The sequence below is a fragment of the Bremia lactucae genome, linkage group LG7 (assembly GCF_004359215.1).
Source record: "Bremia lactucae strain SF5 linkage group LG7, whole genome shotgun sequence".
Classification (NCBI taxonomy): domain Eukaryota; phylum Oomycota; class Peronosporomycetes; order Peronosporales; family Peronosporaceae; genus Bremia; species Bremia lactucae.
The window spans coordinates 2,271,686-2,283,692 of record NC_090616.1 but is presented as its reverse complement, the minus strand read 5'-3'; the positions used below and the strand labels follow the sequence as shown (position 1 = coordinate 2,283,692).

Genomic DNA, 12,007 nt, shown 5'->3' with positions numbered 1-12,007 from the left:
AGCAGCATGTACATGTTGCTATTGGGTCGATGCTTCCACGACGATTGAAAGCTCATAAATCGAAATCTCTAGTTCAAGGCAGTCGAGGGAGACTCCCTATTAAGATGGTTCATCGAGTTAGATGATGCCGTTGAAGCACGTCGAATTAGTGATGATACGACAAAAGTGAAAAGTTGCATGTCCAACTTTGCATGGCGTGCCAAATCTTGGGCCTTGGGGCTTGAGCTTCACCACCTATTACTTTTTTTGTCGCAAGAGATCTTTATGATCCGGCTCGAACAAACATTTGAGCCACCACGTGCTGAATACAGGGCTCGAGCCGAGCTCCTGGATTTGAAGCAGGGCAAGCGTGATCGACACGTTTACGCCCAACATGCACGATACCTGGTCAATTGTATCGTAAGTCATCCAATTGGCGAGCAAACACAGGTAATTGTGTTTAGTAAAAGACTTGGAGACGGTCCAGACAAGACCCACCTGTTCTGGCTAGAATTAAAGTCGCTTGAGAAGTAATTTCTATAGCGGAACAGGAGAATTTTAGCCTTTAACAGTCTTTTGTGCACTTTGGAGCAATCGTCCTCCGAGAAAGCATGGGTCCAGAAGCTATGGACTTCTCGTATATATAGAGTGAGAAACCTCGCTCTTTAAATAACAAACAATTGCAAAAAAAGCAATCGTTTTAAGAAAATGGGTACCTCACGCCCAGTTCCAAGAAACACGGGGCAAAACGATCAACCTCCCGCCAGAAAAAGCAGAGGACGCGGATCCGACGCTGTTGCGAAATCGCAACGGCAAGGAGGTCGTCAAAAAAAAAACATTTGAGGTCAGAAGGTTCGGATCGCCCTACTGATCCAGCAACGTTAAAAGAATTAGCAGGCCTTTTACGAAAGTTGCTCCTCAAACGTAAATATTGTGTATAACTGCCAAAGGTGGTTAGGATTACCTCATCATCTTAAAAATAAAAGTGGCAATAATTATTACTGAATCCCTAGACAATTGTGGGGCGTCGACGAGTTTTATTTGGCGTCAACCGCTAGAATATCGCATGCTCATGTTCGTTGAGCGCGATATCCCTCTTACGAGGATGACAGTGCGCCTACCCACAAGCGCATCTGTAACAGTAAAGAAACGTGTTGCTGGTTTACAGTAGACGTTAAAGGGTAATCAGTACGATGACAATTTCATTGTACTTGATTTGTATGTCAAATTTAGCGTAATTCTTGGATTGCCATGGCTCAGAAAGTACGAGCCATGCATAAAGTGGCGCATCAAGCCGTGACGGTGCCTGTTTGTCGTTTAACTGAGTGTCATCTGAAGAACGTCTTGGAGCGTTCGCAAGCGTGAGGATGTCCTACGAGTAAGTGCGATGGCTTCACTTGTGGGTTAATCGTTAGCACGACTGCACAAGACCTCAGTGTGAAAACGCATCATAATGTATAGTTAGATACCGACGGCTGTGCATAGCACCTGCAGCGTCGAAGTTTGACCAGTTGAATAAATGAATCGTACGAAACAAGGATGCTCGCTTGAAAAGCAGCATCCAAGAAAATTGAAACGTCTGTCTAAGAGAAAGATGGCATAGATCCTAGATCGACCGGAGAGTCGATCGTAGAGGATCTCGCTGTGGTAGCGCATCCACAGTTCAAGGCAGTGAGGGAAGATAGTATTCGAAAATAAATCTTGAGATAATAAGCCCCCAAGATTCTCTGGGGATTCTCCAGAAAACACTGGTTTATGAATTCCAGGTAAATTTTGAAATAAGTTCCAAAGAGTAACTGAGACCTTGAATGTTTTAGTAAGCAATAGATTTAGTAAAGGCGCTTATACGCTTGATCTACTAGCGCCTCCAAATTTTAATTCGGCGATAACTTAATTGCCAACGCTAGAGCCGGAACGGTTCTTGCCTGATCTGCGTAATGGCAAAGTCAAGCCGATCTGCTTACTTGTCACAGATGAGATGATGAGTATTTGGCCGATATCCGGTTGGCACTAGTATTTTCTGAGAACGAATGGATTCTCAGCAGCTCATCGATAGACGAAAGTGCGTCAGTTTCAACCATCTGAACGCGACTATCCAGTGCATGGCAAAGAACTTCTTATCATGAAGTTTGCACTGGCTAAGTTTGGGCTTACACTTTGGGAGACAGACTGTTTAATGTTCAAACGGACTATGCATCTTTACGCGCGTTCATAAACAGTCCACACTTCTCGCAAATAATGGCGAGATGATTGTCTTTCTTCGCGGAGTATCACTTCTCCGTTGAATATAAGCCAGGACGACTCAATGTCGTCGTTGATGCTGTTTCGCGCCGACCCGCCTTTGAGCCGGTTGCTCATAACAGTGGGCTTAAGCCTACTCTTTTAAGAATAAGTGTTTTGTCGTCGACATTACTTGACGACATCAGTAGAGCCTACCACGAAGATGAGCCTTTCAAAAGTTGATGGATTTATGTCAGAAATCCATCACAAATTATTCTTCATTGGGTGATCGAAACAGTATCGATCCTCGACGGATCGATACTCAACCTGCAAAGTTTACTGAATTACGCAGCCATTGCTGACGACACGCCTCGCATCGTACGTGCTTGCAAGTTTGCCAACGGGTAAAGCCCAGTGCTTCATCCCGTGCTTCTTTACAACCTCTGCCTGTTCTGGCAGAATGTTGGCAGTCCGTATCTATAGACTTGTTATTTGGATCTTTCGAAGACGCTCACAAGGCTAATGGTATTCTTGTTTTTTTTGATCGATTTCGCAAGATGGTACACCTTGCTGCCGCCTCGGAATCGATCACAGCCAAAGGCCCTGCTCATGCCTGTATCGACACGACACTTCAACTCCACGGATTGCCCTGCGAATTGGCTTCAGATCGAGAATTTTCTCATTGGAGATCATTAAGGAAACAAGCTTCCCTAGGGCATGACCTGCCCTTAATAACAACATGGGCATGAGTCTCCTCACGAGGGACAAGGTATCCCTGCTTTGCTTGACAGCGGTGCAGCATGTACGTGCACGAAAAATGGTCCGTTTTTCGAACCGTTCACGGATAATACCCAACTTGTATAGCCAGACCTCACGGCCTACATTTCGCATATTTTGTAAGAAAATCTATTCAAGCTTGGAACAAAGGTTTAACATCCTTTAAATTCTTATAAAAATACCACCGATGCCAGAAAAGGCATCGATAAAGAGTTCCATTTAGTCCTCACCAGGCTATGTGAAGCCTGGATAGAGTCAAATAAAGGCATGTTATACTGATCATTGGTCATACCGGACCAATGGTTTTAGTTAGTCTTTAAGGGTAAACAAGGCTCTTTTCAGGAGCAGACCGCAACGCATTACGGTCTCTTTGTATTGACTCATGTTAACGTTAACGCTAACTTGGCCCTTGAAGAGAAATCTAGAGTTACCCCTTTCCTGGTGATGCAAATTAGCAACACCAGCAGCATATTTCTCCTCAGGACTACTTCGATCCTAGTTATGCAGACTAGCGTCACCAGGGTGATCATCGCCCACGGAGTCATTACCAGTCGACTCTCCACCAAAGAGATCAGGCGAGTCGCAAAATCTTCTGGATATGTAAGCAATAATTGTTGGGTATGACAACACACTGGAAAATGGAAAGTAAATTCGTTCTTATAAAACCCTCATCAAAGTCGTCATAATCTCTTTAGTGGTCACGTAAAAACCCGAAGGCTTAACGGACTTGGCCCGTGTGATCCGGTGGCCTTAACACTAGCCATAAGCCGGCTCATGGCGGTGACTTGCCACCGCCACCTGCAACGTAAGTGGCTGAAGTCGAGACATAATCACCTATAACAGAGAAGCAGGTGACTTATCTACTTTGGTAAACGCATGAGTGCCTGATAGATCATTTGCTTTACCGACAGCCACATTACATTGATTCATGCAGCTGTCAGCTTAGCGGTCTTGCGAGATCGCGAACAGACTTATTCGTCGCCATGTTGCTTTTTAGTCTAAAATCAATGATGGGATAAGATTGTATTTAGAATGAAAACAGAACAAAGCAGATTTCAGGGAAAGAGATAGTGCTATTGTCCCTCCACATCAGTTACTATTGTGACTGTTGATCAAGGAGGAATGATGTAACGGATAAGTATTATTTCTTCATAGAATAATAATTAATTTACATCTTATGAGACAAAGATATTTTTCTGACTTGATAATACAGAATTCACCTACTGGGTAATATTGAAGCAATAGACACAAGCTATAACTGATTGGTCAATTTAAGTTTGAAACCCCCCGCCAATCGTCACAAGGCGCGATTGTGCGGTGCGCAAGAAGGCGCCATACATAGGTAGTCATTAATATAATAAGTTCAGTAGTAGTGTAACGGGGCACTATTAACTTGTACTGCTTCAGTACAAGTCCACTTACACTGCTTTAGTGTGAGTGGTGCCTCTGGTCACTTCACGTACACCGTACGTGCAGAGGAAGACTCTTTTAAGGCAAACTACTTAAAAGAATGTTAAAACGAAAGCTGTAATGATATTATTGTGCTTTTTTGTCATTCTATCATTTAATGCTAACTTAATTATCACTAATGTAAAAATATGAACTAAAATATTATCTGACTCTTTGCGCGCGTCCAGCACTGACTGGACCACGAAGCAGGTAAATATAATGGTCTATATCTACCAATTATTAAGAGTTTAAATAATACTTATATAATGTAATATATTCTCTTTTATTTATGTACCTATAAGAAAAAAATATTTATTAGCAACCTTTCATTGTTAATACTCAAGTAACGATACACCCTAGTAGATAGAAGGTCGTAATGCGGTCACGCTCGAGGAAGCGGTGTACCAGCTTCTCTTGCGTGCAGCGAGGTAGTTGTGGTGGGCGCGTTAGCGACCTCACCCAACGCACTAAGTACTGTAGTTAATTGTCGTCACGGGAGCGGTAATCCGGCTCATCCTGCGCACTTACTAAGTAGAAAGTAGTTTTCAGACTGATTTATATTTAATTGCAGTAAATATAAATATCTATTTTTACCAATGAAAATGTCATTTCTATAGATAACACATAATTTGTATTGCGAGCATATCTTTCTAGATACCTCGCGTAACGGATGACGCTAGGCGTCATACCTCCTATGTGAATGCACCTATGTGCATCACATACACAAGGGTTGGTCACAAATGTGAGCCACACCCGAGTGCTGGGTCTAATTACTATAATATTGTGATTGACCATCCCATGAAGTACACCAAATGTAGTTAACGGGAACTGTGAAAAATAATGGTAACTTCAGCCCGTTACACTAGAACGAGTGAGACCAAGTCGGACGTGACGCACATCGCCAGCCTCACCACTATCGACGGAGTTGGGCAGCGGTCTCAATTACAATTTTATTCTTTAATGAATGCGACTTGAATGTGATTAATTTCGTAAAAACAATTTGATAAAAGCGAAAAAAATAAAGGCGAAAAACACGCTAAAAGGTCTTGGTAGTTGTCTCCAAGACGGGAGAGAATTCAAGTGCGTAGCTGTCGACCTTAGCGTCTTCGCTTTTGGCTGATTGCGTCATCAACGACACACCCACGGTTACAATCGGTGGGATAATAAGTGTAACAATAAAAGTAATCATGCTGTTTTGCGAGTAAAGACCCTCTGGCAAGATGAACCAATTGAAGCCACCTACGAACTTGCCCTGCATAATGACTCCGCACACAAAAATAGTGACCAAACCAGCAGCGCTCCCAGCTATCGCGCCCGTACGAGTGGCACGCTTCCAGGTGCAGAGCAACATTGGTCCCACAGCCGCCGTACATAATAAATCCGCAATCAAATATAGCGTTAAAATATCATATTGCTGGTACCCAATCGCAATTGCCGGCGCATTTAGCAGCACTACGTACACCACACTAAATGTAAACCACACTACGTCCACATAACCAATAAATCGTACTTACCGCAGATTACACGAGCATTAAGCAACGAAAGTTTGGGAAAACATGTCGTGAGTTCGGCGACGAGTCCCATCTGAATCGAGTCGGAGACTCCACTAGAGAGCATGGCGATAACCACAACAATCAGCACTTGCCAGCCACGACCCATGTCGATTAAAATGGCAAAGAATAGGACGCCGTCGGGGTAGGCAAGGTACGACACCATCCCCGCGATCGCAAGTGCCACGGTAAACAGTGCAATGATAATACTAGCAAGTGAAGCAGCATTGCGAAGCGCATTGTCATCGTACGCAGCATACACACGTTGCCAAAAGCCCGTGAAGAAGAGACTGGCAGCTGTGACAGCGATATTAAGCGTCACGAGCGTCTCAAAGCCTGCGGTCGTGAAGGCAGCAACGTTCGTAGCTGCCCACGCGTCTGCAGGGATGGACACGTGGAGAAACATGGCAACACAGACCACGGTCACGAGGCCAACGACGCCAATTCCTTGCCACACATCCGTAGCAAGACTTGCTTGAAGTCCTCCAATAGTCAGGTACAAATTTGTAAGAAATGCGACAATAAGAATCGTGACGATTGGGTGTGCATTCGGTGACAACATGGTCGTGAGCTGGGCGATGCACGTATACTCGGACGCAAGGCAAATGAATTGGTAAAACATAGAAATGCCGCAAACATACAGCTGCATCGTGTAGCCAAAGCGCGTGGAAACCACGTCGGTCATGGTGTTGTTTTCACCCAGAGCGGACCGCATGTATGGACCCACGAGCGCCAGCACGAGCATCCCAACGACTCCCGACATGGCGTAACCAATCACACCCCATGATCCGGCATCGACGCCAATTTGAGGGAATGAAAAGAGTGTCCCAGCCCCGATGCCAGCTGAAAAGAGACACCACGCTAATCGTAGCGTTGTTGTCGAGTTCTTCGCACTACCCAGCAAATGTATGGGAAAAAAAAATTGTGGCAGTAGACATCACAGAGGCAACGTACCTGACAAAAGTTGTTACGGAATTAATTTCCATACGTCGACTTACAATGATTGCGTAAGCAGATACGACGATGAGGGTACCCGCCATGACGCCATAGGTTACGCTACTTGCGAGCATAATGATAGAACCTGAGGACAATATTATATAATAAGACGGATTATTTACAAAAGTAGGGCAATTCGTAGAAATTACCTGGCTCGAATCTAAAATTGATTGGACGCAGTCACAAAGAAACAAGCATCGTTAACACATTAGTAAATCAGCAGTCCCTCCGCCGGTATGAACCGGATCAGGTTCTAAGGGTCTTTTCTCAGCCGGTCAGCGCATGGAACTGGTCCATGGCTGCCAAACGGCACCCCTCGCTGATGGAATGACAGTACACACTAGCTTTCACGAAGAGGACGGCAGCGCTTGCATTGAAAAGACCAATTATGTACCGGATGAGGCAAAGACGTTGCGATGAAGACTTGGACAGGGCGCTCCGATGACTACAGATCAGATAACTTGGATAATGAAATGCATAGACGAATCGACATTTTAAGTTTCAGTTCTGTATGATTCGAATATTTAACAGCCAATGCAAATTATCCCCAAAATTCTCTTTGAATTTATTAAATTCAGCAATCGGTAGATAAAAAAATACGCACTGGGTTTTGTAAATGAAAGTAAATTGATATGCAACGATTTGCATAAAACAACTTTCAAAACATTGATAGAGCAAGTTCTTGAAATCTTCGGTCAGATGCCACACAGTGGGTAAAAAAATCATTGTCTCCATTGCGCTTCTGAGTATCGCAATACACGTCAATGGCGCTCAAAGAGTGTAATTCCGCAAATTCTGAGCGTCTGTTAGTGTAGCGGAGCTACCTCGCTCCCAAAGTCAGAGAAAGACTTTCAGACTCAAAGAGTCACTTAGTTCTATTGAACTAATGCGTTTAAAATCTCAGGGAGTCGTACAAGCTATTAAAGCTATAGGAATTCTAGTTCAAGGGATTCAGGGGATTATAGGACCAAGTGGTAACTAGTGTAGCGGAGCTACCTCGTTCCTGAAGTCAGAGGAAGACTTTCAGACTCTAAGAGTCACTTAATTATATTGAACTAATGGGTTAAACAACTCAGGGAGTCGTACAAGCTATTAAAGCTTAAGGAATCCTAGTTCATGGGATTCAGGGGTTCGTAGAACCAAGTGGCAACTAGCGCCCAAGAGGATAAACCTTAGAAAGGCTTCTATCTCTTACAGATCAATGCGCAAGCCTTAGGAAGGCACTTAAGGCTTTAAGATCAAAAGAGGAACTGCACTTAATATATTTATTCGAATCTAAGAAACTGACCCTAGCTAATTAAAAAAGATTTTGGCCGCCAGTTTTGTTTCTGGCGGCGACCACATTTCTTACCTATAATAAATGGGATTTAAGTAACTTACCATTTTAAAATTAAATAAAAGGGTATTTACCCATGAAGTTGTTGTACCACAACAACGGTTCTCCAACCGATGTGTGCCCCATTACACCCTCCCCAATCAGACTGTTGACACCGAGTGACTAAATTCGCTTCATTTCCTCTTTGAGGTTGAAACCTAAACAGCTAACCGTATGGTTGTGTTTTTCATTCCTTTCTCTAATGACAATCAAGCGTGAGTCACAAACTCTGAGCACCTTCCTCGGCGATGAGGGAATGTTAGACTTTGAATGTCACTCTCAATCAGAGGAGAAGGAAAAAGAGCGGCGTTCGCTCACGCCTTCTCCTCCGGATAAACGTCGGTGAGCCCCAAATCCGTTTCCAGAACGTGGTGCCGCTGATGTCTTAACTGCATTGAGTAGGACACGGGACCCTGAGTCCAACATTATTACGTTTTCGCTCGATGAAGAGCAAGAGCAGATTATCCTCATAGAGGGAAGAGCTCGTCGTCGAGCTGCCGAGATAGCGAAAGCTAAGGCTCATAGTGAATACAGATTCACTCCGCTTAGTGCGGACGAGCGTCTCAAAGAGATAGCGGGTCATAGCTTGGCCATCTGGATCTCTGGTGACCTGGCGAGGACGCCGGAGGAGATCGCTGCCCGCGACGCTCTTCATGAGCAATACCTTACGTCAAAGGTAATGACGCGAAGCCAGTATCTGACGCGTTTACGTGATCAAACCCGTGGGGCTTTTGTGACCTCCATGAGGAAAATTCCGATCGTTTTGTTTCCAAACGAAACAAGGAGTGAAAACGAAGTCTCATTTGAGAACTGGGTCCACCTGGCCCGCCGACTTCGTAATGTTTGGAATATCAGAGAGTTTGCAGATAGAGGTGATGTTCGTTTGGACGGAAGCTTCGCTGCGTTTTCGTTAAGCTAAAGGCCAGAGGCCTAGTCGATATTTCAGTGCTTCGGTTGATCAAGGATCGAAGCCGCACTGAGGCTTTAGATCCACCCAATCCACGTTTAGTGGTGGGAAGCGTCGTTTGACGCGAGTTAACCCTGAGCTTGGCGCTAACAAAGGTCAACGGCGCACGGGCAATGTGCCGAAAAGGTACCTCGAACTCCCAAGAGTTTTCAAAAGAGGGGCACCCTAGCCACTTCACCAGATACTGGTATTGACCCTCACGTCGACGTCGCTTTAAAAGTTTCTCTACATGAAACGGAAGGTTCCCTCGCGCATCCAGCAGCGCGGGAGGGGGCCGAAATTTCGGCGGAAGCATTTGATGCTCTATGGCACGAGGTGCAACTTCTTCGTGAGGTCCTTGTTCGGGTTGAGAGCTCTTTTGAGGCGGTTCGGGGCCGTCTTTCGACGCTGGGGCGTCAGCAGCCTCGTTTAGAGAGCCAGCTGGATATCCTGGTTGAGGATGCAGCAATCTGCGGCACGACCGCCTGTCTCGGCGCAAGCGCCTTCAAGTCCACGTGGGAAGGGTCCCGATATGGATTAAGCAAGCCAACGTAGAACACTGGGTGTGTACACAGCTTGCTAGGAAGGTTTAGCGTATAAAGCTAGGCCCTTCTTGGTCACGACCGTAAATGGTCCAATAAAGCGCGGGCGCAATTTGGCCTTGAAGACCGCAGAAACCAAGTTGGTAGGTAGATTATAAGCGTTTAGTAAAACTCGGTCTCCGACCATATAGGAATTAATACAGCTTCTGCCTTTGGCATCTGCTTGTTCTTTTTGTTTGTCTTGGCTATCAGCCATCGTATCCCTTACATGTCTTAAGACACTAAACCGCGTCACGAGAAACTCGCTTACTTGTTTCCGAACGGTAACAGGGCTGATACCAGCAAGTCTATCGGCTAATTCCCCCATTAAGCCCGGAACCATGTAGTGGTATCGTTAGTGGAACGCGTGGGTGGGTAAGACCGTTTACATAGAGCGGAGTATAGCCTGTAGAGGCATGAACAGCGTTATGAGAGGCAAATTCCACCACTGGGAGCATTGAGCTCCAGCGCTTTGGTGTACGCTGCGTGAAACGTCTTCAACGACGCGATTGACACGTTCAGTTTGACCATCGGTCTGCGGATGGTCCGCAGTGGGCATATCCAATCTACTCGGAAAATTGATTTCCAGAATTTACCCGTGAAACGGGGATCCCGATCAGAGACAATTGCCACTGTACCTTCACCATCAATGGGATCCGGCACGACCGCTAAGTGAGCTATTTTGCTCAATCGGTCAACAAAGACCACTATGCCGGAGTTACCGGCTAAATCTTTCGGTAGACCGAGAACAAAATCCATACTAATGGACTCTCAGCAACCTATGGGGACGAGAAGACTCGCCAGTGGCGCAGCAGTATTCGCCGAGGATACTGCTGCGCCACTGGCAAGCCTTCTCGTCCTGACCCGTTAGCAAGTTTCGCATGCGCGAATATATGTGCTGACCCATTTATAAAGTTTGGGCCACCAATAACTCTGGCTTATAGAGCCGTAGGTCTTTTATCTACCGAGAGGACCACCAAGGACAGTATCGTGTGCCTCATAGAGGATTCGGTGGTTCAAATCCTCATCATGAGAAACAACGACATGCGGAGGATCCGCGATGTCTGCGCAATAAAGCAACAGGTCGATATCGATAGAAAATCGATGTAATCTGCATGCAAACGTGCCGGTAATTTAATAATTGAATCAGAGTTCTTTTGAGCTCGTAGCAGAGCTGCACACTGTTCATCCTTGGCGTAAGCCGAACGGATTAATTCAGGAATAGGCAACAAGATAGTCATTATATGAGAAAGCTCATAATCCGGCCTGCGTGATAACGCATCGGCCAAGGCATTTTGCTTGCCGGGCTTATACTTCACCTCGAAGTTGTATTCCGCGAAAAAGGATAGCCATCGGGCCATTCTCTGTGAGAGGTGGAGCGACTTAGTCGCTGTGCGTAATGACGCGTGATATCACAAACGGCTTAGAGCCGAGCAGATGAACTCTGATTTTGACGAGAGCATACTTCATAGCAGTATCTCTTTGTCATGAACTGGGTAGTTCTTTTTGCAGCTTTAAGCTGTCTAGACTTGAACGCAATAACACGTTCATGCCCCTCAACATCTGTTTGTAACAGAGCACTGCCAATGGCAAAATCTGATGCGTCACAGACGACACTGAAAGGTTAATTTGGGTTTGGCAGTGCTAGAATCGGGGCATGGATAAGACTATCCTTAACTGCTCGAAAAGCATTATTTCCCGTGCTAGTCCAGCACCATTCTGTATCCTTTTGAAGGAGATTAGATAATGGCCTAGTCATATTAGCGTAATCTTCGCTATATTTGTGTAAATCATTGGCGAGACCCAACCACTTACGCAGATCCTTTTGGTTTTTAGGAACCGGCCAATCTACTATGGCTTTTACCTTAGCGGGATCCGCTCTAAGGCCTCGCTTTCCAATAAAGCATCCCTAAAAATGAATTTCGTCTGCGCCAAAAATGCATTTAGATGCATTGGCATACAATTTGTTTGTGCGCATGCACTCGGGCACTGCTCGCAAATGGTCTTAATGATTTTCCATATCCGACCGACCCTGATCCACACGACTATGGACAAAAATGTCATCGAAATAAGTCTGTGCATAACCTCGATGAGGGCAAAACAGTTGCGTCACTAGACGATTAAATATTGCCGG

At 45.2% G+C, this 12,007-nt stretch overlaps 1 protein-coding gene across 1 annotated transcript; it reads right to left on the bottom strand.

Moving 5' to 3' along the window:
* Positions 1-5,461: 5,461 nt before the first annotated feature.
* Positions 5,462-7,598, bottom strand: CCR75_007835 (uncharacterized protein; the record flags this gene model as incomplete). Its single annotated transcript, XM_067965891.1, has 4 exons — positions 7,121-7,598; positions 6,930-7,056; positions 5,940-6,868; positions 5,462-5,907 (listed from the first exon to the last, which is right to left on the bottom strand). The coding sequence occupies exons 2-4, from the start codon at positions 7,043-7,045 to the stop codon at positions 5,462-5,464; spliced, it is 1,491 nt and encodes a 496-aa protein (XP_067816045.1). The 5' UTR covers positions 7,046-7,056; positions 7,121-7,598.
* Between the last annotated feature and the right edge of the window lie 4,409 nt (positions 7,599-12,007).